This window comes from Triturus cristatus, chromosome 2_1 (assembly GCF_964204655.1).
Source record: "Triturus cristatus chromosome 2_1, aTriCri1.1, whole genome shotgun sequence".
Lineage (NCBI taxonomy): Eukaryota > Metazoa > Chordata > Amphibia > Caudata > Salamandridae > Triturus > Triturus cristatus.
In genome coordinates, this window is record NC_140581.1 from 1,070,751,196 (window position 1) to 1,070,777,509 (window position 26,314).

At 46.7% G+C, this 26,314-nt stretch overlaps 1 protein-coding gene across 1 annotated transcript in view; it reads left to right on the forward strand.

Annotated features, from left to right (window-relative positions):
* BANK1 (B cell scaffold protein with ankyrin repeats 1) overlaps positions 1–26,314 on the forward strand; it is a 2,329,074-nt gene that overhangs the window by 2,208,713 nt on the left and 94,047 nt on the right. Inside the window, exons 14-15 of the mRNA XM_085636022.1 lie at positions 13,445–13,474; positions 14,709–14,779. Coding sequence (XP_085492148.1) covers positions 13,445–13,474; positions 14,709–14,779 — 101 coding nt within the window. The remainder of the gene's footprint in view (positions 1–13,444; positions 13,475–14,708; positions 14,780–26,314) is intronic.

Here is a 26,314-nt window from a genome sequence, read left to right on the forward strand (position 1 = left end):
GCTCTGTGACACAATGGTGTGTGCCTGGTGCCCAGCAGCTAAAGTCTGCACTGGCACTATGGAGAGGGGAGAAGAGAGCCATATATCTGTAGATATGGCACTCTCCTACTCCCCCTGTCATGTAACGCAGTGCAGCATTTTTGGCTGCTGCATTCCATGACTGTTTTGAAAATTTGGACCCATGTGTCTCAATAATCGTGCTGTTTTCTTGTGTCTTCTGCAGCGTCGCTTAGGTGTCAACTATTCCCCCAATAGTTGTCCAATGCCACGGTCCTTTGTCAAGCCTTTAGAATGTAACCAGGTTCATACATACTTGGGGGAAGAAAATAACTGAGTAGAGTCACCATCTACACTTTTAGGCCTGGTTGGGTACAGCAGCGCATACTTCAAGGACAGTTCACGCAGCAACTGTTGAACTGAGGTATAGGAATTGCGTTTCCGTTGCACTTCTGCTGTGAAGTCAAGGTACGCTGTGATGGTGACATTTCATACTGGTAGGGGCCTTTAGAACGAAACAACTGTAAAATCAAGAATCTGTAACTATAATTTAGGAAGCAAGCTATCCCTGGTCGCGAACTGTCCCTAGGGGGTGGCAGCCTGGCCAGAATGCAGTGTGCTCACTCCACAGAAAATAATTTTGGTAACTTGCCTTACAGGACTGTTGTCATTAGCCAGTCCTCCAAAAACAGTTCCACATTAGGACCCTAAGAGCGTTCAGGGATGCCAAGAAAATGAACATTATGCCGTGTGATCAGCCCTCCACATATTCCACCCAGCAGTGAAGAGAAGTGACTTCCGTCTGCAGCTCCTGTATTTGGGACTGGAGGGTCTGAAGGGTAGGCCATATGGAGGTCAAAGCCGATTCAGTATTGTCTACCCACTCTGTCAAGTAGGTTTTCGAGTACAATATAGTCTGAAGGACCTTGTCGAACTGAGCAGGGTGACTGCGGAGAATGACGTTGAGGTAGGCCTTTGAGTCTATGTATGGATCCGGGGATGCGGCCGCTGGCGCAGCAGCTGGAAGATCCTGGTTCTGATATTTGGCAAACTTAGGCCTTACCACTATTGAACCCGGTTGGTGAAGCAAACTAAAGGGGAGAGAGTGCAGAGCCAATGGTCGCAGCAGGTCCTCAGAGAGCTCACCCGCCCCAGTGCCCCGGGTTTCAGCCGATAGGGCAGTGCGGGCATAGGCAGTAAACATCCAGGGTACAGGTCACCAGGGAAGTCTCCCAGAAGTAGGGTGCACATCCAAGGAAGACATTAGTGATGCAATTGAGCCTTGGCCCTGGCACAGCCCTTAATAGCACTCTGCAGAGCCCTGAAAGACTGTTGTCGTGCAGAACCCCAGAACCTTCATTGGGCCCCAGTGTACCGACCCAGTATTAATCACAGGACCAGAAATCCACTCAGGGACAGTGCCCCCACCATGCAGATGGTCCACATGCAAGGCCTCGGACTAGTCTCCAAGTTTGTGGGACCGTAAAAATCCAGAGTGACCACATGCAAGCAAAAGGCAAAGCGCCACCATAGATCGAGAGTGCGAGGGAAGGTATTCGGCCTCTAACGCACCCGTGCCAAGTAGAGTGCAGTCCCGGCCAGTATCCCAGTCAATGAGGCCATTTTCTTAATGTCTGATTTCGATTCATCCCATTTTTATAAATATATATATTTTTGGCAGCACTCACTGTAGGTCCCTGTCTGCCACCAGGTGTTGGGCCCCCACTTACTGCTGCCCTCTCAGGACATGGGGCTGAGTACAGGCATATGCATCGACATCCAATGCAGTCTTAAAGAGTTTAACCATTCAGAAGCCCCAACCACCTCGATATCTGCTCCCACAGGCATAGGATCCCATGAGGGCAGCCCCTAAGTGAGCTCAGTGTCTTGGGTCACTGCTGCCAGGAATATGGGCTTGTGTTGCCCAAAAGACATCCTATCCAGCTGAGGCACAAATTCCGGTGTGCCCGGGTGTCCAAAAGCTCCACGCACCTCCGTTTGGTAGGTTGCATCCCCAATGCTTTGGTTGCAGCCCCGAGCAGGGCCCCGGCAGCCTCTGACGACCCCACGCTGCCCAGCTGAAACAGGTAATTGGGCTATGGCTAATCGTGCCTGTTGGACCTAGATTACCCAAGCCCACATATGGTAGCCTGGCACAGTAGTGGTCTACAGCTCAAGGCGTTGGCTAAGTACTTACAAGTCTTACCCACAGTAACACAGTGATGAACCACTAAAATAAAGACACAACACCTCTGTTTGGAAAAATACCGTTACCTTTTATAAAAATAATATACTTTCTTGTTCTTGTTTAGAATAAAAGCCGTGTATAATTAATTTATACAGTTCTCATAGATTTCAAATCACATTCAATACTTTTCCCGGTCAATATATGAGATTCAAAGGTACATTACATTTGTGATAAGTGGCTGTCTATGGTACAATACACTACTCCACTATGAGGTTACAGATAGGAGATTGCACTCTACAGTTTCAATATGTTATTTAACCACTCTTAAGCAGGTACATTACCCCTCAGCTCTTAGCCTTCTTCTCAACTCAACAGACCTCTACCACAGGGGTGGATCTTCTCAGCATAAACCCCCAGCCATGTGGCTAAAAGAAGACAAAGCAGAATCAACAAGGTTCCCCCCTGGTCAATTCACAGGCTGCACCTTACTGGTGGAGGTTCTACTTCCTCAATTAATAACAGGCTATAAGGGTTTTTACTAGTGAGCCTTGTAATTTTCCCTGCACACCGCTCTCCCCCTCTTATCTAGTTAGGAGATAGATTTTAAGTGGTCTGGGCAGTTCTGTAACTCAGTTCCTCGTATGTAGTTCTGGCGGCTTTCAAGTCAATTGCCTTGTTTTGAAATCCCCCGCTTTGATGTCTTTAGACACCCGATGCTTCCGCCTCCCGCTCCCTCTCTACCCGGCTTACTTTTAGGCTCTGGTCAATGCAGCTGGTGTTGCCCGGGTCACGCGGTGCCAGGGAAGTCTTCCCGCAGATGTCGAGGCGTGTCAGAGAAGCCTACCTCAGACCGAGGCGCTTCACAGAGGTGACCGATGCGGCGCTTCTGCCTCTTCGATGTTACCGCTGGCTGGAGCTTTGCCTTGACGCACCTTCGATGACGCGACCGGCCTCTCCTGACTCCGCCTAGCGCCCGCCTCTTTCGACGCGCTGGGTCCTTCTTGCCGGTTCCGGCTCTGCGCACCTCGTCCGATGCGACGGCGTTCCTCACCACCTCGCAGGCGATCAGCTGGGCTCTGCTTCGCTTCCCGCCTCTTCCGGCGCCTCAACGGAGCTCTTCAAATGACGAGGCAAGACAGATGGGCTCTCCCTCTTCCGATGCCCTCACGTCAGGAAATGCTCTCGGCGGCAGCGTCGCTTCCAGGTAGGGACGTCAGCTGGTTCTGCCGCTTTCACCCACAGGGGAGGGTGTTGAACTGGGGCGCTGCAGTCACGCGTATCTTTGTCTGTTACCCCCTGAATCTAGGGTCAGTTAGCTTGGGCTGGGTCTCAATTGTACTCAATACCCACGACCTTCAGGATGGGTCGAACAGATCCCTGGTAGCCACACTTCAGGGATGTCAGTCCTTAACAGACTCGTCGCAGAGTCTCTGATAACTTGAAGATGATTGCTGAAACAGTGGGGTTTGGTCAGCCAAGGTGGGGGCACTTCCCAGTAAAGCGACAGCCGGCCCCGCAGGTCGATCTTGTCACAACTGGTGCACAATCCTCCTCCTCCAGTCGCCTCTCTCCACACTGGTCATTCCAAGAAATGCACAAAATGGCTGCTGGTCACTGGCCTTTTATAGGGTGGCCTGGGACCTGCAGAAGTCACTGGTTGCTTCTCGAAAATTCCCTATGTTAGCCTATGGCCTGTTTTCCAGTAGTGTCCGTTATGGCAGTTGGTGGCCACCATTTTAGGTTTCTGGATGTCCCTAGATTTTCAAGGGGCCTGACTAGGCCTCACAGGTTATGAGGGAAAAATGGCGTCATCGCCAAGGAGCACCTAGCCCCCTGACAGCATTGAAAACTCCTGATGGACACATGTAAAAATAAAAATAGAAACCCTGGGAGGCTAAGGGGGACAACAAAAAATAAATCATGGTGGTTAGAGTCTTCCCAGAAGCAGACAGGTCTAACACGCGTCCCCCCCAGCTGAAAGTGGGGAGAACTACCCAACCCCTTGGGAGTCCTCATCACTAAGGCGGAAATACCTGGATAGACCGTCTGCGTTGGCATGGTCCGCCCCAGGTCGGTGTTCCACCCTGAATTCCATTCCCTGTAGGGAGATGGACCACCTTAGCAACTTGGGATTCTCCCCCTTCATTTGCATCAGCCAACGAAGGGGGCGATGGTCAGTCTGAACTAGGAAGTGCGAACCAAACAGGTATGGTCGCAGCTTCTTCAGAGCCCAAACCACCGCAAAGGCTTCTCGCTCAATTGTACTCCACCTCCTTTCCCTGGGGAGTAGTCTCCTGGACAGGAAGACCACGGGTTGATCCAGGCCCTCATCATTTAGCTGCGATAACACTGCCCCAATGCCATGTTCTGACGCATCTGTTTGGACAATGAATTCTCTAGCAAAATCAGGGGCCTTGAGAATGGGAGCGGAACACAATGCTTGTTTCAAGGTCATGAAGGCTCGCTGGCAAGCCTCCGTCCAGACTACCCGTCGGGGTTGCTTCTGGGAAGTAAGCTCCGTGAGGGGGGCCACGATAGTGCCATACCCCTTCACGAAGCGACGGTAGTATCCAGTGAGGCCCAGGAAGGCTCGGACCTCTGTTTGAGTCTTGGGGGGCTCCCAGGCGATGATAGCCTCAATCTTTGCCTGGAGGGGCTGCACCGTCCCTCTGCCCACCAAGTGACCTAAGTACACCACCGACCCCTGTCCGATCTGACACTTGCTGGCCTTGATTGTCAATCCAGCCTGTTGCAGGGCATGCAGAACAGCTTGCAGATGCTGCAAATGGTCCTCCCAGCTGCTACTGAAGACAGCAACGTCGTCCAGGTATGCAGCAGAAAAAGCTTCCATTCCAGAAAGGACCCTGTTCACCAACCGCTGAAAAGTGGCAGGGGCATTCTTGAGCCCAAAGGGCATCACCCGAAATTGGTAGTGTCCCTCAGGTGTAGAGAAGGCTGACCTTTCCTTCGCCTCCTCGGTAAGGGAAATCTGCCAGTACCCTGAAGTTAGGTCAAAGGTACTTAAGTATTGAGCAGCTCCCAGCCGGTCAATCAGCTCATCCGCCCGTGGGATAGGATGTGCATCAGTTTTGGTCACTGAGTTCAAGCCTCGGTAGTCCACACAGAATCTCAATTCAGGTGTGGTGCCTGGTGGGGCAGCTTTTGGTACCAAAACCACCGGGCTAGACCAAGGGCTTCCAGAAGGTTCAATCACTCCCAGCTCCAGCATCTTGGCGACTTCACTCTTGATGCTGGCCTTTATCTTGTCCGACAGCCGGTAGATTTTAGACTTCACAGGTGGGCTGTCTCCTGTGTCCACGTCATGGGTACACAGGTGGGTCTTACCCGGGACAAGGGAGAACAGAGAAGAAAATTGCTCCAGGATCTGGCGGCAATCACTCCGCTGTTCAGGAGTTAGGGATGGCGAGAGAATAACTCCCTCCACCGACCCATCCTTTTCTTGGGACGAGAGAAGATCAGGGAGAGGTTCACTTTCTTCTTCCTCTGCTCCATCGGTTACCATCATTAAGACAACCTCGGGCCTCTCATGATGTGGCTTGAGGCGATTGGCATGCAGCACCCTGTGGGGCTGCCTCGGGGTCTTAAGATCCACCAAATAGGTGGACTTCCCCTTTTTCTCCAAAACCTCAAAGGGGCCTGTCCAACGGTCCTGGAGGGCGTTTAGCTCTCCAGGTTCCATCACCCACACTTTCTGTCCAGGCTCCAGTTCCACTGGGTGAGCGTTGTGGTCATACCACTCTTTCATAACTGCTTGGCTGGCCTCCAAGTTGTCTGAAGCTTGCTTCCACAACTTAGCCATTTGGCTCCGGAAGGCCAGCATGTAACTCACCACGTCCTGGGGAAGCTTCCTGGGAGTCTGTTCCCATCCGTCTTTCACCAGGCTGAGAGGTCCCCGTACAGGGTGCCCGTACAAAAGTTCGAAGGGGCTGAAGCCCACTCCCTTCTGTGGCACCTCCCTGTAGGAAAACAAGAGACAGGGTAGGAGGACGTCCCATTTCCTCCGCAGGCTCTCAGGTAGACTCCGTATCATACCTTTCAAGGTTTTGTTAAACCTTTCCACAAGACCATTGGTTTGTGGATGATAAGGAGTGGTGAACCGATAGGTAACGCCGCACTCCTTCCACATAGCCCGCATGTATGCTGAAAGGAAGTTAGTCCCCCTGTCGGACACAACCTCCTTGGGGAAACCCACTCGGGTGAAGATCCCCATCAGGGCCCTTGCCACTGCAGGTGCAGTGATGGTCCTCAGAGGTATTGCCTCTGGGTACCGTGTGGCATGATCCACCAATACCAGTATGAACCGGTGACCAGCTGAAGTTGGTGGATCCAATGGCCCTACAATGTCGATGCCCACCCTCTCAAAGGGGGTGCTAACGACTGGTAGTGGTTCCAGGGGAGCTTTAAGCTTCACTCCTGTTTTCCCACTAGCTTGGCAGGACACACACGTCCGACAATATGTATCAGACGCCACTTTCATTCGAGGCCAGTAGAAGTGGGGGACAAGCCGGGCAAAGGTCTTGTCCTGTCCTAGGTGTCCTGCCAATGGTATCTCATGAGCCAGTTCCAAAAGAAAGGCTCTAAAGCATTGAGGGACCACCAAGGCCCTGGATGATCCATGTCCAGGTGCCTTGGGCTCACTGTAGAGGAGTCCATCCTCCCAGTAAATCTGGTAGCTCCCTGCAATGTTTCCTGCTGCCTGGGCTTTGGCCTGTTGCCGCAGCCCCTCGAGAGTAGGACACTCTTCCTGAGCTTTGCAGAACTCTTCCCTGGAAGGACCTCCCTCCACATGCCATTCAGTAGGGATGGGTAGGTTTTCCAGGGAAGCAACATTCTCCCCTGTGGACTCCAGATCCACCTCCTCAGGTGGCCCGTCTGTCTCACGAGGTGGAGATGTCGAGGCAGGGTCCTCCGGCCTCCCGTCCTTCTCCTCTCTGGCAGCTGGCTGGGCCATTGTTCCAGGCTCCAGCGTAAGCAAACTTCCCCTTCGGGCAGTCGCTGACCTTGTGCTGACACAAGTCCAGTCGGGGGGTCCCAGCATCGCAGAGTGAGTCTGGTACTCCACCCTCCTCCAAGCATTGTGCTCCATATCATTCCCCAACAGGCAGTCAACAGGCACGGCAGGGCTTACGGCAACTCGAAGTGGACCTGCAACCCCTCCCCACTCAAAGGGAATCTCAGCCACAGGGTAGTGGCCCAATCTGCCGTCAGCCATTACGGCGGGATGGAGTACATCTGGGATGACCTGCTCTGGAGACACCAGCTGACTCCTTACCATAGTCATGCTGGCTCCTGTGTCTCTCAGAGCCTCCCCTCTACGGCCATTGATGGTGACCCACTGCTCATACTTAATGGTATTAGAGGGCAGCTGGGTCTTGGGAACCATCTCCTTATCTCCCAGGGACACTAAAGTGACACCCGCCCGCTCCCCTCCATTAACCAAAGGCATCTCCTCCCCGAGCACTACACTAGTGATTCCCGGGGCTTTTCCTCCAGTGGGAGGGGGTGGTCTTTTTGGGCATCTCACATCTCCTTTATAGTGTCCCACACCACCACACTCAAAGCAATGAACAACCCTTGGCTGCTGGCTTTGGCCAGGGGTAGGGTTGCGAGGGGGGTTACTCTTGGGGATGAATCCTCTGCCCCTTCCTTGCGAAGTATTTTGTGGCCCTTTTGAGAACTCCCTCTTAGTTTCCCCTCCCTCTTTCTTCTGGGGGGCGCCCTGTCCTTGCTTCTGGGAATTCCCTCCAGTCCCCTTAGTCGACACCCGGGTACTAACCCAGATGTCCGCCTCCTCAGCAAGCTTCCTGGGGCTGGTCAGCTTGCTGTCCACCAAATGCTGTCTTAGTTCGGGAAGACACTTCTCGAGTAGGTGTTCCTTGAGTATGAGGTCATATAGTCCCTCATAGTCCCCTACTTCGCTGCCTCTTACCCAACCCTCCAGGGCCTTCCTGGAGTAGTCCAAGAAATCTACCCAGTTTTGTGTGCCCAGCTTGTAGCTGCCCCGGAACTTTTGTCTATATTTCTCAGGGGTCAACCCAAACTTCTTGAGCAGCGCTGATTTCATAGCCGGATAGTAGGTCTGTTCACTCTGGTCAAGGGCCAACAAAGTATCCCTGCCAGTGGGGGGCATGTATTTGTATAACCCACCTCCCCAGTGGACTTCCAGAATCCCATGGGCCCTCAGCGAAACCTCGTAGGCGGCTAGCCATTTAGCAATGTCGTCACTGGGTACATAACAAACCATAATGTCTTTTGGTAGGTACGGTCTAGGTTCTCTGGTGTTGGTTTGGTTATCGCTGCCACCATTCTCTGGTTTGGGGGTACGTAAAGTCAGGGCTTGCAAATCCATCTCTTTGATGGTCCGCTCATGCTCCAACCTCTTTTCCTCCCTCACCATGTCCATCCTGGCTAGTTCTATTCTCATCCTCCTCTCCTCCCTCCTGTCTTCTAACTCGGCGTCGGTCAGGCCCCTCTCTGACACACTACTGCCCACTCTAGAAGGTGTTCTAGGACCTGTTACAAGGTTCTCCCCTCCCGCCTGGTACAGTGTTGTGGTCTCCAGGACAGTGTCCTTGTCACTCTCTTCAGGATCTACCTCCTCCCCGGAATGAGCCTCTACCCATGCCCGAATACTGGTCAGCAGCTCAACTTTCCTGGCGCCTTTCTTGAAAAACACCCCCTGCTGCTGACACCATTCCTTCAATTGAGGCACAGTATAATTGTCTAGCTCTTCCACATGTATCTCCATTTTTATTCGAAGTATAAAATGCTACACAGGAGAAATCCACAGAGTGACCTGAGGTCAACCTCCACCCACCGCCAGAAGTCAATTTCGAAAAACCAAAAATGTAAATTAGGAGGGCCGCAGGGAGAAAACTCCAGGTGGGGTCTCGTGGTTGGCACTGCGTTACTAATAAGTAAGTGTAAGTACAAATCCGCTATCCCACCGCTGAAACACCAATTATGTTGGACCTAGATTACCCAAGCCCACATATGGTAGCCTGGCACAGTAGTGGTCTACAGCTCAAGGCGTTGGCTAAGTACTTACAAGTCTTACCCACAGTAACACAGTGATGAACCACTAAAATAAAGACACAACACCTCTGTTTGGAAAAATACCGTTACCTTTTATAAAAATAATATACTTTCTTGTTCTTGTTTAGAATAAAAGCCGTGTATAATTAATTTATACAGTTCTCATAGATTTCAAATCACATTCAATACTTTTCCCGGTCAATATATGAGATTCAAAGGTACATTACATTTGTGATAAGTGGCTGTCTATGGTACAATACACTACTCCACTATGAGGTTACAGATAGGAGATTGCACTCTACAGTTTCAATATGTTATTTAACCACTCTTAAGCAGGTACATTACCCCTCAGCTCTTAGCCTTCTTCTCAACTCAACAGACCTCTACCACAGGGGTGGATCTTCTCAGCATAAACCCCCAGCCATGTGGCTAAAAGAAGACAAAGCAGAATCAACAAGGTTCCCCCCTGGTCAATTCACAGGCTGCACCTTACTGGTGGAGGTTCTACTTCCTCAATTAATAACAGGCTATAAGGGTTTTTACTAGTGAGCCTTGTAATTTTCCCTGCACACCGCTCTCCCCCTCTTATCTAGTTAGGAGATAGATTTTAAGTGGTCTGGGCAGTTCTGTAACTCAGTTCCTCGTATGTAGTTCTGGCGGCTTTCAAGTCAATTGCCTTGTTTTGAAATCCCCCGCTTTGATGTCTTTAGACACCCGATGCTTCCGCCTCCCGCTCCCTCTCTACCCGGCTTACTTTTAGGCTCTGGTCAATGCAGCTGGTGTTGCCCGGGTCACGCGGTGCCAGGGAAGTCTTCCCGCAGATGTCGAGGCGTGTCAGAGAAGCTTACCTCAGACCGAGGCGCTTCACAGAGGTGACCGATGCGGCGCTTCTGCCTCTTCGATGTTACCGCTGGCTGGAGCTTTGCCTTGACGCACCTCCGATGACGCGACCGGCCTCTCCTGACTCCGCCTAGCGCCCGCCTCTTTCGACGCGCTGGGTCCTTCTTGCCGGTTCCGGCTCTGCGCACCTCGTCCGATGCGACGGCGTTCCTCACCACCTCGCAGGCGATCAGCTGGGCTCTGCTTCGCTTCCCGCCTCTTCCGGCGCCTCAACGGAGCTCTTCAAATGACGAGGCAAGACAGATGGGCTCTCCCTCTTCCGATGCCCTCACGTCAGGAAATGCTCTCGGCGGCAGCGTCGCTTCCAGGTAGGGACGTCAGCTGGTTCTGCCGCTTTCACCCACAGGGGAGGGTGTTGAACTGGGGCGCTGCAGTCACGCGTATCTTTGTCTGTTACCCCCTGAATCTAGGGTCAGTTAGCTTGGGCTGGGTCTCAATTGTACTCAATACCCACGACCTTCAGGATGGGTCGAACAGATCCCTGGTAGCCACACTTCAGGGATGTCAGTCCTTAACAGACTCGTCGCAGAGTCTCTGATAACTTGAAGATGATTGCTGAAACAGTGGGGTTTGGTCAGCCAAGGTGGGGGCACTTCCCAGTAAAGCGACAGCCGGCCCCGCAGGTCGATCTTGTCACAACTGGTGCACAATCCTCCTCCTCCAGTCGCCTCTCTCCACACTGGTCATTCCAAGAAATGCACAAAATGGCTGCTGGTCACTGGCCTTTTATAGGGTGGCCTGGGACCTGCAGAAGTCACTGGTTGCTTCTCGAAAATTCCCTATGTTAGCCTATGGCCTGTTTTCCAGTAGTGTCCGTTATGGCAGTTGGTGGCCACCATTTTAGGTTTCTGGATGTCCCTAGATTTTCAAGGGGCCTGACTAGGCCTCACAGGTTATGAGGGAAAAATGGCGTCATCGCCAAGGAGCACCTAGCCCCCTGACAGCATTGAAAACTCCTGATGGACACATGTAAAAATAAAAATAGAAACCCTGGGAGGCTAAGGGGGACAACAAAAAATAAATCATGGTGGTTAGAGTCTTCCCAGAAGCAGACAGGTCTAACAGTGCCACAGTCCCGGGTCACCGCATCAGACTGCGTAGGGTAGAAACATCTGGGATCTGGCTGATGGTCTCAGGAATGCTGGTGAGCATGGGGCAGAGCTCAGCAAAGCACATTCGTCGCAGTCACCATCTTGGCCATGAATGGGCAAGGTCCAAAACGTTCTAGAATCACAATTCAATGGTTTTTTTGCAGTATGAAAGCGTAAAGGGGAGAACAGATGTTAGCCAGCCAATTAATTAATTAATCATCAATCCTCTACAACACATAGTAACCACAAACAACTACTTAAGGTTATTTGATTTATTGCAAAGCCAAATATAATTGAACATAAAGACACCTCAATATGAGAGTGTAGAAATACATCAGAATTAGCATAAAGCCAAATCTGGGTATTCAATTGAGACAATGGAACATAAGCAAAACAATTAGTTCAAGAAGTAAAATGCTAAAGATTAGAAAGCTTGAGTCCAAGTTTCCCTGCATGGAGGGTTGGTGAGAAAATATCATTAAATATATCCCTACTCTAGCACTAAGGTGACATCCCTACTTAAGCATTTTCAGGAAGAAGAATGAAAGGTGTCAGCATTTGGAGTCTTCCTAAGAAGTCTCTCCACAATCAAGGGGCCATGTAGCATAAAGATACCAAGACAGAGCTTGTTGCAAAGATGCTCTCTCTCTCCCCGAAGGCAAGGAAAAAGTGTGCGCTTTCCCTACTCCCAACAATGTATTATTCGTAGGTGGCGTCCCCAGAATCCAGTTCGAGTCACGCCATCTGCTCTGGGTACGATCCTGAAGGTATTTTTCCACGGGACAACGGTGTTCTTTCCATGCTGCATTTGTCCTTGGTTCCCAGACCTTCTCCTGTATGAAGCACAATGACCTTACTTTATGGGCTCAAGCCACACGATTGTAACTTCTTCTCTCCTTGTCGTGCTAATAAAAAAAAATTATTCTAGCCAACAAAAGTGTTTCTTTCACCTGCATAACAAAACGTGAGAAAGAACAGATTCCGCAGCGTGCATGAAATTCACACTATTAATTCTAAAGCAAGAGTTTTCCAGGGAACTGCATTTTAGGCCTGTGAGGTTCAGCTAACATAAGAAAGCATCATTTGATCCTTACGAATTGCATTAAGGCACTTTCAATTAATGCATTTAACTACATATAAAAAGTCAAAAACATTTAATTCATGATTAGGTGTCAATTGCACAACACGGGTTTTTCACGTTAATGTTTCGTGCCAGCTACACTCACTTTCAACGTTGATTCGCCATGGGACTTTTCAATGGCCTAAAACACATCACAATTTTAGGTTAATATATTTTACGGTTCTAACGCTTTGCATTAGTACAACAAATGATTATAAGCGCGTGCAGTCTATACGTGATTATAATGCACCCCTACCAATAAAAGGCAACTTCAACTCTATCAGCCATGCCACAGGGCTGCTATTGATAACACTCTCCGTTAGTCAAGGGAGACCATCTAACACAGAATGAGAGGTTGAAAGGTGAACTGGATTATCGATCAGCTGCTACTCTCATTGCCACTGAGGCACAGAGCAGATGGGAGGTTTTCTGGGGGGCTCCCAAAATGCAGGCGATTTTGTTGGCGCTACTGAGCAATAATGTGCCTCGAGACTGCGACAATCCCTGATATAGCACTCGTTATCGTCAAAGCCAATAGCTTTAATGAGCTAGAGCATGTAAGCAGCATTAGTGCATGTCTGTGTTTGAATGCCTTTGTTTTAAGGTGTAAGTGCATCACTGCCACACCTATTGGCTTTGCTTGGGCTCGTTTCGTTGCTGAGCCTTGGGTGCAAAAAATGATTCAATACATGCTTCTTCCAAAACGGCAAAATCTCAATTAACAGTTTGCGCTCATGCGACCAGCTCATAAACACCACGTGCAAATAAGAACTCATTCGAAAAAGTACCTGATTTTGTAAGGGCTAACTTGCACCATATTGGCCTAATGAGACATAAACTATGAGACATATCATCCACCCACAATGATTCCGAAACATTTCGAGTAATAGACACGGTGGGAGGAACAAAAAAAAGGTGTTGCCTTTTTTTCATTTATGTTAATGGTAGATTATTACTACAGCCATAACATCAGCATGTTCAAAACACACACACGCATGTACGCACACACACACATATATATACACACTCTGTATGTCAGATTTTGATAGCGAATGGCAACATGAACTTACAAGCAATTTCTTTCATTGACAGATAAAATAACCATCGTTCATCAACCAAAAGGTAAGTCATATTTTTCTTATGATTGATAATAACGAATAGTAAATAAAAGTAGATGTATTTTTTATGAAATTAATATTTTAAGATTACTGATAATTAAAACGAGGGCGGGTAGGGGGGGTAAAGAGTTATTTTTCTTAAGTCCAGAATAGACTAGACCTGCAAGTTATTTGCTACACCAGCATATTCTTGCTTAACTCTTACGTTTTATATTATGTGCAAAGTGTGACATTTTAGGCTACTTCCCATAACACGAAATAATGCCTAATTTTTGCCCGTGGGAGACTCGTTCAACTAAAAAACGAAATACTTTCTCCTCTAACCAGCCAACAAGTTACTTAACTGACTTTTTGTCCTAGGTATATTCTCAAAAAATGTGTCTCGAATAACAACAAAATGCATTTCACTTAAGTTCATGAAATTATGGATATTTCTCAGAAAAAAACAAAGGGCCTCATTTATGTAAACAGTCGCATCGCTGCGATGCAATAGTTTTCACTCCGCCCTCATTGCGACATGATTGATGCGTCATATTTACTGTATGACGCATCATGTCGCAAGGAATGACGGATATAATCAGTATTACTGACTTATCTGTCGGAGCAAAACTAATGCATTGCTGGAGTTGTATCGGTAGCGTGATGCAACTCCAGCGAAGGGGAGGTTTATGATTATAGCACGGCGTCAGTCTTACGCCTGCTGTGAGGCAGGCTTAAGGAATTGACGGAATGGCCTCCTAGAAGTGGCGCACCGAAATTTCATAGATTTCAATGCACGACTTCTACATGGCTTTTTTGGGGGAAACGCCCAACCAGAATACATTATACCTGGCGCAGGTATAATGTGGTGCAGAGGTTTACAAAGTGACACATCTGCTTAGATGCGTCACTTTGTAAATAGGGGGCAACATGGTGCATTTTTTTACGCCTCCAGTGCGTCACAAAAAGTGACACACCGGCATCGCAAAAGTGTTGCAAGACCTCATAATAAGGCCCACAAATTCCCACACCTCTAGTATTACCCAAATTGACAGAAAGCTGTGTGGTGCCACAGATCACATGACCGTATCAGACCTGAATAGCTCACCCAGGCCATAATTTTCATTCTGATAGTTATACATGTAGTTGGCGTAAATCATGTGGGAAAAAACATCTGAAAGTATTGGAATGCACTTTGCAAATCATTTCTGACATGTATATGCATGATAACTCTGCTTAGTGAAGATTCTCTGTTTCAGCTGCTGCTGAGAAGACCCGACGAGCCACCCCGGCCATTGACAGTGTATACGTAAAGCTAAACAAGCCACGGGTATGTAGAATTGATTACTTTTCATGTTCCTCATGGAAGATCGAAGAGAAGAATTCCCCCATGCTAATAGAAACGTTTTTTGTCTCTGGGGTGTGGACAAAAATACTAGAATGCTGGGCAGTTGTTCATGAGTCCCATGAGCATAGGGGCCCCATACAGACCAGAATTTAACACTAATTTTCCGTTAAACAATTTTATTTCTTTGAGTGGTGGTGTAGGTAGGGCCCAATGCACTGCTTTGCCCGGGGGCCTATAATGATGGTAATACAGCCCTGAGAAGAAGGGCATCTGCTGACCATCTGTAGGGGTTCACAAAATCTTTCTTGACAGCAATGAGGTGGAAAATGTGGAATACTTTGCGGTGTCGAAGCTTAAACATTGATTTTATTTAGTTTCTCCATAACTGTAAAAAAAAAAAAAAAAAAGCTGTTAAATTGCTAAGAGGTCCAGTAAAACCAAATACCCATTTCCCATTGCATTACAGCCTCATTCCCCTGTTATCTTTTAGACTGAAACATCTCACTTCACTCCAGCTTCCTTTTTTGCTCCATAAGAAGACAATCACAATCTCCCCAAGCAGGCCTCTTCTGCTCAGAGAGAGGCACCATAAAGAGAAGGCAATACACACATTCAACCTCTATATACCAGCAAGTTAACACAGGGATTGTAGTTGAAGAGGAATCAGGGAAAGGTGCTTGGATGAAAGGAGCGGTATGAGGAAAAGAGAAATGGGAGTAATGAAGATTACCAGTAAGTAATCCAGGCATTGGCCACTGTATCTAAATCCTCAAATGATAAAATACAGTATATAAACATAAATCTGTAAAAACGTCCAGTTGTCACTCTCTTCCATGTTGTCGATTAAGAATGAACAAATTGCATTACACTGTCCAATTAAAAATCCACCAGTAGAAATGTTCAGCCCTGATCTGATATTTAATACCATTGCCTAGTACCAACTTTTAAAATGTAATTTTCTCAAGCCTCATGAAACCTTAGGAACATATAATATATACTGAACGATTTTCCAAAACTAAATTGATAAACGATTTGGGAAGTGATATTTTGATCTCCATGTCAGAAAACATAGGAGTGCATCATATTCACCTACAGTTCGCACTCAAATATTATGTGTGACTAGTTTTACTAAAGAAGTGGTGACATTCATTTAGAACATCTCATGTAGAGGTAAACAAGATTAAATTTGATGCCTAAAAACGTGGCTAATAGAAAATATTGTAAGGGACGTGTTAGAGTTTATGAGAAATAAAGGGCTAATGTGATATTAAGATGTGAGTAATTCACTTATGTGGGTAGGTCGAAGTCTAAATAATTGAACGTGAAATAGAATCTATTATTAATAATGTAGTGGAAATGACAACACTGTATGCCATTCAATATCTACAGTTGAGTGGAGACTTACATGAAAGGACGGCGTGCCTGACCTGTAACTTAACTGGAGCTTCAATTGTGTAGTCAGCCAATGGGAGTGGCCTTCAAATATGGATTGCAACCTCTGCTGCTTAAAGAAGTGAAATGCAATAGCCATCTTTAGGCTGTTCCTGAAACTGAGGTCATTGGAGGACATGTCAATGGGGACGCCAAACCACACATCTGGGGACTCCAACTCTCACTAAGCCTTGCGGCAGGTGCCGCCACCGCGACCTTTGCCCTGCCCTGCTATGCTGTTCGCGCCCTTGAGGCGCTCAAAAGGGGCCATCGTCTCCCGCAGCACGGGACTCCAAACCACACATCAGGGTAATCCAACTCCCACTAAGCCTTGCGGCAGGAGCCGCCACTGCGACCTTTGCCCTGCCCTGCTCTGCTGTACGCGCCTGCAGGCGCTCAAAAGGGGCCATTGTCTCCCGCAGCACGGGACTCCAAGCCACACATCAGGGGACTCCAACTCCCACGAAGCCTTGCGGCAGGTGCCGCCACCGCGACCTTTGCCCTGCCCTGCTGTTCGCGTATGGAGGCGCTCATAAGGGGCCATCGTCTCCCGCAGTGTGGGACTCCAAGCCACACATCAGGGGACTCCAACTCCCACGAAGCCTTGCGGCAGGTGCCGCCACCGCGACCTTTGCCCTTCCCTGCTGTTCGCGTATGGAGGTGCTCAAAAGGGGCCATCGTCTCCCGCAGCGCGGGACTCCAAGCCACACATCAGGGGACTCCAACTCCCATGAAGCCTTGCAGCAGGAGCTGCCACCGCGCCTTTTGCCTGGCCTGCTCTGCTGTTCGCGCCTGGAGGCGCTCAAAAGGGGCCATCATCTACCGCAGCGCGGGACGCCAAGCCACACATCAGGGTACTCCAACTCCCACTAAGCCTTGAGGCAGGAGCTGCCACCGCTACCTTTGCTCTGCCCTGCTCTGCTGTTCATGCCTGGAGGTGCTCAAAAGGGGCTATCATCTCCCGCAGAGCGGGACACGCACGGGGCAAGCCCGGGCCAATTGCAGGCCCGTCTACGCCCGTCAGAGCCCAGAGGAGGTTGGGCTGGGCCCCCCCTCTAAGTTTTTCCATCTCACCACCTGGTATTAAAGATTGGAATTAGAATCTGGCCAGGGCGACACAGATGGGCAAAAGGAAACCCACCACCAAAGGAGGTGTGTCAACTAATACTCTAGATGCCTTTCTCACAAGAGCCTCTGATGCCCTGAACAAAGAGATCCAGACTGTGGAGCGTAGACTATCCATGGGAGATCTAGTAGTGCCTGATTGTATGACTGACAGCACTAACACAGGCCAACGATTGTACCTGTGGATGACTTGCCTCCCCTCTTATCACCTAAGCAAACTGTAAACCGTTCTAAACGCCAAAACCCCCGAGCTAATGTCAGAGTTCACTCCCCGCCTGTCTATGATGAGCCGCCAACAAAAAGGAAAAGAGGAGGTGGAAGATTAGCTATGAACCCAACTGACACTAACACACAAGAGGTTGTAACAGCCCCCATACCCTTTATGGACATATTACTACCAAAAATGGAGCAGTCCTTCACCCGCTTACTACAGCCCCTTTAGGATAGATTAAGTAAAATAGAGGCAATCCTGGAGACTTTGAATTTAAATATAATAAGCACCAATGGTCGTAGTCTGGCTGGGGCTGTGGCTATGGTGACACCCCTGCCCCCAGAGACTAGTGTTATACCTCATTATTCTTCAACCATATGGGACAGTGGGAGACTTGATAGTGAGGCCCTTAGCCTAAGAGGTCCTCAACTAGGGGACATGAGGGCCGGCAAAGCTGCGAATCATTTTCAACCTTTAAATCTGCAAGATACTCACCTCCCACACCAACCTCTTCATTCACAGGGGGCCTAGCTCACTTTTACCATCTATCCATACGACAGCGACACGCCCTAGAGACTGTGACATTGAAGTGTCAAATGCAATAAACATATATTGTGACTCTAGATTGGACTTTCCCCCTACTGCCTGCCCCTATGTTATAATCCTTGCGAACGTTCCTAAGTTAGCGGCCACTCAGGTAGAAACCACGGACCAGCTTTTTGCCAAATCATGTCACTGGATCAGTAAACATGGGGGGGGGGTAGAGGGGAGCGATTACCATGTATTCTAATGGCAAGACGGGTGGCATGGGTAGGGAAGAAGACCTTCCAGGGGGATTGAGTGGTTGTTAATTTTAATTCACACCATCTGGTTTACCAACTGCTTGGGCGTTTACCTGATACAGCTATTCAACAAACCCAGATGTTTGCATTGCCTCTTGGTTTCTATAGACCGGAAAGACCCTTTAACACGGCCTAACCATACTCAATCTTACATGGAAAAAAAAATATCATGATATCCCTCATCGCGCCCCAGGTTGCCCTCTTACTGACCTCCCTACTAACAACCACTTTAGCCCCCTAATAGATGTGGGTGGGTGTGATTGACAGGGAGGGGCGGGACCAATATTAATCTACTTCAAAGTTCCAGGGACCTGGGGCCCAATTTCCCTAAATCTTCTGCAGCAACTTCCAACAATATGGCCACTTCTATCGAACATGTCAAACTAGTCTCCTGGAATATTGCCGGACTAAAGTCCAAAATGTTTAATCCAGATTGGTTAGCAATCATTAATAAATACGAACTGGTCTGTCTCCAGGAAACATGGGAAATAGGTCCAATCTATCTAGACGGCTATCGCTCTTTCTATACTCCAGCCCGCCCTTCTGCTTCTGGAAGTGCCAAGGGAGGTATTCTAACCTAGTTAAAAAAAAACCTAAAAATTAGCAGTCCTATCCTATTTGAATGTCTCTCCCTACTATCAATTCCTTTATTTAAAAGAAGTAAGTGATGATACTAATCTACTAATTAAATATTATAGTAACCACTTTAAGGGGAATATGAAAGAGATTGCAGATAGGTTGGAAAGAGACGCTAATACTTTTTTTAAGAGTCTTAAGCAGCCCTCAACAATTCTGTGGGTAGGTGACTTTAACGCACATTGCTGTACCTTACCATATAAAACAGCATGCGGTATTTTTAATGACCTAGGTGACTCAACTCCCCACTTTGTACAGAACGCCTATGGTGATCCTCTGAATAGATTAATCTTTATTAATGATTTGGAAATCATGAACCCCATTGATCCTATTTCTGGTTTTCCCCAGCACAGCTTTGGAGCATCCAGCCAGGGTTCAACTCTAGACTATCTATTGATTTCTTCATCTCTGAGTAAATCTACCTTTAACACTGCAGTCATGCCATATGGATTTAGTGACCATCACGCTATAATTGCTAATCTGGTATGGGGAGGAAGTCCTCTGGAGCATTAAAGACACATTAACCCAGAGATAGCAAGGACAAATTAGATAATTCTACAATTGGAAATGATAGATAAAGGGAAACTTATTAGAAAGGCGGTCTGTAATAGTCTTGATGACATTATGATCTGTCTAGCAGTTACCCCTGACCCAATGTCAACAATGACAGCCTTTGAGAGGATAGTATCAGAGGCAAAAAAGCTACTAACAAGGGAGAGAAGAACCCTTAATATTTCAGGTCCTAAATGGTTCGACCAGTCCTGCACGAAGGCCCTTTCAAACTTACATCAAGCTCTAAGATCTACCCCAAGATAGCACTGGTCAAGACCCTACTGCACTGCTTCTCTGAGGCCAGGAAGCAAAGAACTAATACCCTCAAGGAAGATACTTGGGGGAAACTCCATCAAGCGGCTCTCTCAAAAAACCCTAGGGATTTTTGAAGAGTCATTAATGCCCCATTTCTTAAATCTCCTGAAGATCCGGGTATCGCGTGTCATGTGGACGAGGATTCTTATATCACACATTTTTCCTCTATATTTAATTCTCATATAGAGGGATTCAGCTAGTCAGTTATCATCAAATAGTCACTCTATACATTTGCCTTTGTCTTTTAACCTTCAAGAAATTAGATTGGCCCTTTCACAGTCCTCTACCAACAGAGCCTCTGGTTCGGATGGCACTCCAATAGATTTTATCCAGGAGCACCCAGACTTGTGGGGGCCGGTGCTCAATGATGTTTTTAATGTAATTACCACAGTGGGTCCACCTGAATCGTGGAAGATGTCTATTATCGTGCCAATTTATAAGAAAGTAGACGAAGCCCAGCCAAAAAACTATCGCCCAATTTCCCTGCTAGATAGCACTGCCAAAATGATGGGTCGCGTTATACTCAACAGACTTGAGGAATGGGCCACTGACAACAACATAATGAGCCCGGTACAATACGGGTTCAAAAAGGGGAGTGGCACTCAAGATCAAAGCCTCAACCTGACCTTATTAATGGCCAAGTATACCAAGGTGAAGCAGGAGAAATTGTACCTGGCATTCATGGACCTTTAAGCAGCATTCGACTGCGTAGCCCACCACCACCTCTGGTAAATAATGGCAGAAATGGGTATTGACGAAGCGATACCCACCTTTATAAGACAACTTTATTCTTCTGCATCAGTATCTGTGGAAATCAGGGTGAGTGCTCTAGGTCATTCCCAATTTTGAAGGGAGTGCGCCAGGGGTGTGTTCTTGCCCCATTCATTTTTTCCATCTATACAAATGGGGTAGAAACAGCCCTGTTGAGCTCTACCCCAGACGTCCCATTGATTAAGAACATGCACACCCCAATTCTGCTATACGCAGATGATGCTGGTCTGATTGCCCGTACTGGCCGACCCCTACAACAACTATTGGGTACATATGTAAACTACATGAACAGTCTAGGCTTAAAAACAAACGAGACAAAGTCTCTTGTCTTAATAACCGGACTTAGAGCGAGGAGGGTCCCACACTTCTACATAGAAGGTTGTGAATTAGCCCATACAGATACTTTCTCGTATCTCGGAATAACCTTTGAAAGATAACTTTCTTGGTCTAATATGATCAAAACTAGGGGCCTAGCACTAGAGAAAAGTATAATAGCACTCAATTCCTTTACAAAGAAATTAGCTGCGAAGCCCCTTGAGATGATCAAAAAGGTTTACTCTACCAAGTCAATATCAGTGGCAACCTACGGAACAGGAATCTGGGGATATACTAACACCCATTCTCTCCAGACTATCGAAAATTCTTTCTGGAAGAGACTTATTGCCCTCCCAGTTAGCTGTTTCAATTTTGTATGTCATGTCGAGTTAGATGTCCCGTATATAGATGACATAATTAGGCTGGCACCCATATTGTTGTAGCTCTCTATCTGGAGAAGAACTTCAGTAAAATGTACACAGAGACTAATAGAAGACTGTAAGACGCCCTAAGAAACCCATGGTTTTTATACATTAAAAACAGTCCCACCTCCCTTGGTTTAGGTTGTTTATTTTCTTCTCCTTTAAACTGCACTACAGTATCAAAAAAAGAAATAAAAATATTATTTTTTAACCAAAGGGCTTTGGAGCGTTCTAAATTAAATTCCTCAAAAGCATCTCTAAAACTATGTCTCGAGCGCCCTATTGAACAGGATGGCGCCCCGGGATATTTATCACTTGTGACTAATTTGTACCATCGATTTTATTTTGGTACGGTTTCGTCTTAACCTTATTCCTTCTGTGTTCCCCTATCTGGCTGGCACCTATTCCTTAGCCGAATGGCCGCCCTGTCCCTGTGATGGTTCCTTCCCCCAATCAAATTTACATATTGTATTCTTTTGTAAATTTTATAAAGCGCACTGCAAAATATTAATTTGGCCGCTAATGTGTAAATATTATTTTCCTCAATGTTCCAGCTTTGTATTTTTTACAATAACTACCCAATTAATTAGTATGTTATATTGTGGTTTATATCTACTTCTTTCATGGAAGACTAGGTGGCTGGACCACTCTGTTCCATGAATCACGTTATATGTATTTTAATCCTGTTTGTAAAATCTAATGTCTGTCATCAAATTACTGTTACTACTTTTATCATGAAAGCTGTATTTTTCTCCTTTTAACTGTATATTGTGCATTTTGTACTTTTATGATCTTAAAAAAAATTAAGTATCCAATAAAGTGATCTGACTGACTGACTAGTGGAAATAAGATATTGGTGAATTATCTACATTTATTAGCTACAGAGAAAATGTGTGTGTGTTTATGCAACCCAGTGAATTTATTAAGTTGGCTATTATTTTAGGCCTAGCGTGTCTTATTCTAACTTTGTGTGATTTATTCTAGCCTAACTGTATTTCAGTGCATGTACACAATGCAGTTGACATTTGATTTGTGCTTAACCTTCAGTGTGGAATGTTTTTGCTGTATTTTGTCCTCACTGCAGGTGTGGATAAAGCCATATTATTTAGCATAGAAGAGTTATTGTTTTGTTCGTTTGTGAGGTGTGAAAGTACAAAGTAGCACAAAAGAAATGTGGTAACAAGCACAGGGATGAGTTCCCATGGAGGAAAATAAGATTGGCCTAGGACAAAGAGGATTGCTTATTTGTGTGAGAAGAGAGCTGGAAGAATCAAGCCTGGTCGATGGAAAAGTACTCGCGGAAAGGTCACGTGGAACATGTTCTATTGGAATGCAGTTGATATTGCTTTTAGATACTTAGGAGAGGCAGACACCTTTGAGACTTTATAGGGTTCAGACCTATGCATGTGTGGCTTCATGCAACTTGACCCATGCTTGAAGTACTTCTACTGCTACCTTTCTTTCCTTTTGTCTGATATTGGTTTCGAACCTGAAGATCATCTGTTAGAATAGGGGTTCCTTGCTAGGATAGTGTAGGAAAAGGTTGGATTAATGCTGCTTGCTGAAACTCAATTAATGCAATTTGATTTAACTTTCTTTTTCTTAATTGTTTATTTTGTAATAATTGAACTGGTCATATTTTCTCTTCTGTATCAAGCTCATCTCTTCAGGAGATTTGGACACATTTTTACTAATTTTGTATTTTTAAATGCTCATGCTAAGAGTAGTTTATGTGAGCTTATTTTTGAATATGTAAAAAATCCCACAATTGTTTTTCTCCAGTTGTGGACTGGGTTATTGTGCGGCGTACTGAGTTACATATTGAAACTTAAAGATTTAAAATAGTTCTCCCTTTTGCCTCTCATATACTCAAAGATCCATGGGTAGCAGAAAGTAGATGGGCTCAGATTTTCTCAGTTGGGAGTAAGCTTCAGAACTATGAACAGTAATTTCATTCAACACAATAACCCCTGCAACTACGTCCTCTTTGCTTGACAATACATTGCAGAGACATTACTGGAATTATACAACCACAGTTTTAGTAAACCTTCCTCCACTCAGGTGGAAATCAACTTGAGACATAATTTTCTTAACATTTCTCATCATAATTATCACCAGAAACCATTTGTTTTGTTCACCGCTTGGATTCTCTATGGAGGCAACTACTTGCAGGATTCTAGGCTTCACTTGCTACCTGTGCTAACATTCTATGGTCGGCCTTTGCCCTAACTGGGCTGCGAGCATTTTGCCCTTGCTACGGCCACCCCAAATGTCCTTGCGGTCTCCTTAAGGTTGCCCTGCTTTTTTGCATCCCAAGGCCTACAAATAAGGAATGACTACACCATCAGGCCACCCTTGACCATTATTTTGTTGTGGGCAGACTATCGTGCTTTCTGCCAGTGCCAGACCTGTAACACACGCTCTCCTGTTCCTGGTATGGGTGTGTGGGATTTCCTTCCAGGTGGTGATTTTAATGGCCTTTACTGCCACCACTGCTCTTTAACTTCCCGCTACCATGTCTTCAATGTCCTTATAGGGCAGCTCGACTAGAGTGCTGGCCTTTGTTGGACCCTTCTTCACACCCTTTGACTTTGCCCTTGCCTGCCTCGTAGGTTTCATTTTTTGGAATTCTGCTTCATTTTTGCTGGCTTCTCTCCCTTCTCCTCTCCTGAAAAAAGGGGGGAACAACAGTTTTTGGCCTGTCGGGCACTCAGCGGGATAATACCTCTGTCCTCTCCCTTTACCACTGCTCTCCTGCAGTCTTCGCCAGAAAAGCCAAAACTGCTGCTCAATCTTTACTGTACCAGTGGTCACCTGTACAATGTGTGTTTTTTTACCTTTGTTGTTTAGAGGGGAGTTTACAGAGGTATTTTTGGAAACCTTCCCCTGGAATTGTCCCTAAATAGATTTAGAAATGACTGAATGAAGACTGAATATTTAAAAAGAACACCTGATGCATAAATGCCAATAATGTCAGGGACTGTCTGGGAGTATGTCTGAAACACAGTCATGGACTTGGGCAAGGACTGGGGACTGGGTAGAAAATATAAGCAGAAAGAGGAGTACAGTGCTGCCCAGGATCACATAGGAAGTCAGAGAAGAAAAGGGATTGTTGTAATTTGCATGTTCCTCAATGTCTTGTAATGGAATCTTGTTGTTGTCCTAGTGACAGAATGTGCATCTCATGATTCTGAATGAGATGGACGTTCTGGCAGAGGAGACGTTGGTGAGAAGACCTGTTAAGAGACCTGTCGGTGGTAAAAGTCATTAAAGCTTCATGAGAATCATCACTTCGTCTGGATTTATTACTGGCGACGAGTTGCTTGATTGGGGACAAGCCACTACCACCGATTCCCCTGCGAACCCATTTGGATTTGGACTTCAAACTTCGAGGCTATTTCGAGGCCACTACGAGGCTACGTTCAGCTGTTGGTTTCGATTTATTTGGATTTACAAAGGATATTGCAAGGATATTACAGCGATTTTACAGCGATTCGGTTTTTTTTGGGAGTGGTGAACCGTTGCTCACTTACGCGTTTGAAGTTTCGCGAGCACATACGCGCGCCGCTGGCTCCATGACAACGATCCTCTCAGGGCTCTTCCATGCGCGCTGACTCCATGGTAGCAAGTGCTGCTTCAACAACGCCGTGGATTGTTACAGAGTGACGCTGACGCTCGCGTTACGTTACGCATTAAACGTGGCGGCCATCTTAGATTGGGCTATGTTTATACATTGCGCCAGTAAGCGTGGCAGCCATTTTGGATTGGGCAACTAATTTAACATCGCGTTTAGCGATTTTCTTGATTCTTTCTTCAGAAACTGGTTTCTGGTTGGTGAACAACATCTAAGGTGAGACAATTCATTTGACTTTTGAGTGTAAACATTTTAAATACCTCATCAAATAAAGAATGGCAGCTTCCACCAGCATGTCTCAACCACCAGCATTTTTATCAGACAAGGGGGAACCGCTTCTTCCTTGGAAAAGATGGAGAAATCTTTTTGACTCTTATTTAGTGGCCATTGGGGGAGAAAAGTTTTCTGCTGTACGAAAACAAGCAATACTATTGCATAATTTAGGTGTTGAAGGCAGAAACACGTATGACAGTATGGATCCTCTAACTATTGGTAATGGGGACGGAGAACCATCAGATGTTTATGAAATGTCCATGACTATGTTAGAACAATATTTTGGTCCACGGATTAATGTGGTTTTGGAACGTCATAGGTTCTTCACAAGAGTTCAGGGTCCTACTGAAAAAGTTGGTACTTATGTAGCTTCTTTAAAAACTTTAGCACGTACATGTGACTTTGGAGAGTTGTCAGATTCCTTGGTAAGGGATCAACTCGTCAGATGTACCAATAGCTCAAGGGTACAAGGGAAGTTACTGTCTAAAAACCCCTCACTAACTGAAGCTATCGCAATTGTGGAAGGAGTAGAGAATACATCCTCGTGGGTGAAGGAGATCAGGAAAGACAAAGAGGATATTGATCAAACCCACAGTGATAATGTGAAAAGACCCCAAGGAAGTGTGCACTCTATGTCAGAGTATGATGATGAGAATGTTTTTTCTGATGGCATTGCCAAAGTGTCGTCAGGATCAAAGAATAAGAGTACTCTCAAGAACACTCATGCACATACTGCTGGCAATAGAGAGAAGGATACTCAAGTGCGGAGTGAGCGTGATCCTCGCCAACAGGGTACTTTTGATAGGGAGGTGAAGAATAGCATTGATGTTAAGAGGGTACGCTGTTACAGATGTGGGAGTTTCTCGCATTCCTCAAATTTTCCTAATTGTTATGCCAGAGACTCAGTATGTTTGAATTGTGGGGTTAAGGGACATTATGCCAGGGTTTGTAAGTCTGCAAGGAAAAGTCACAATGCGGAAAGTTCTTCTG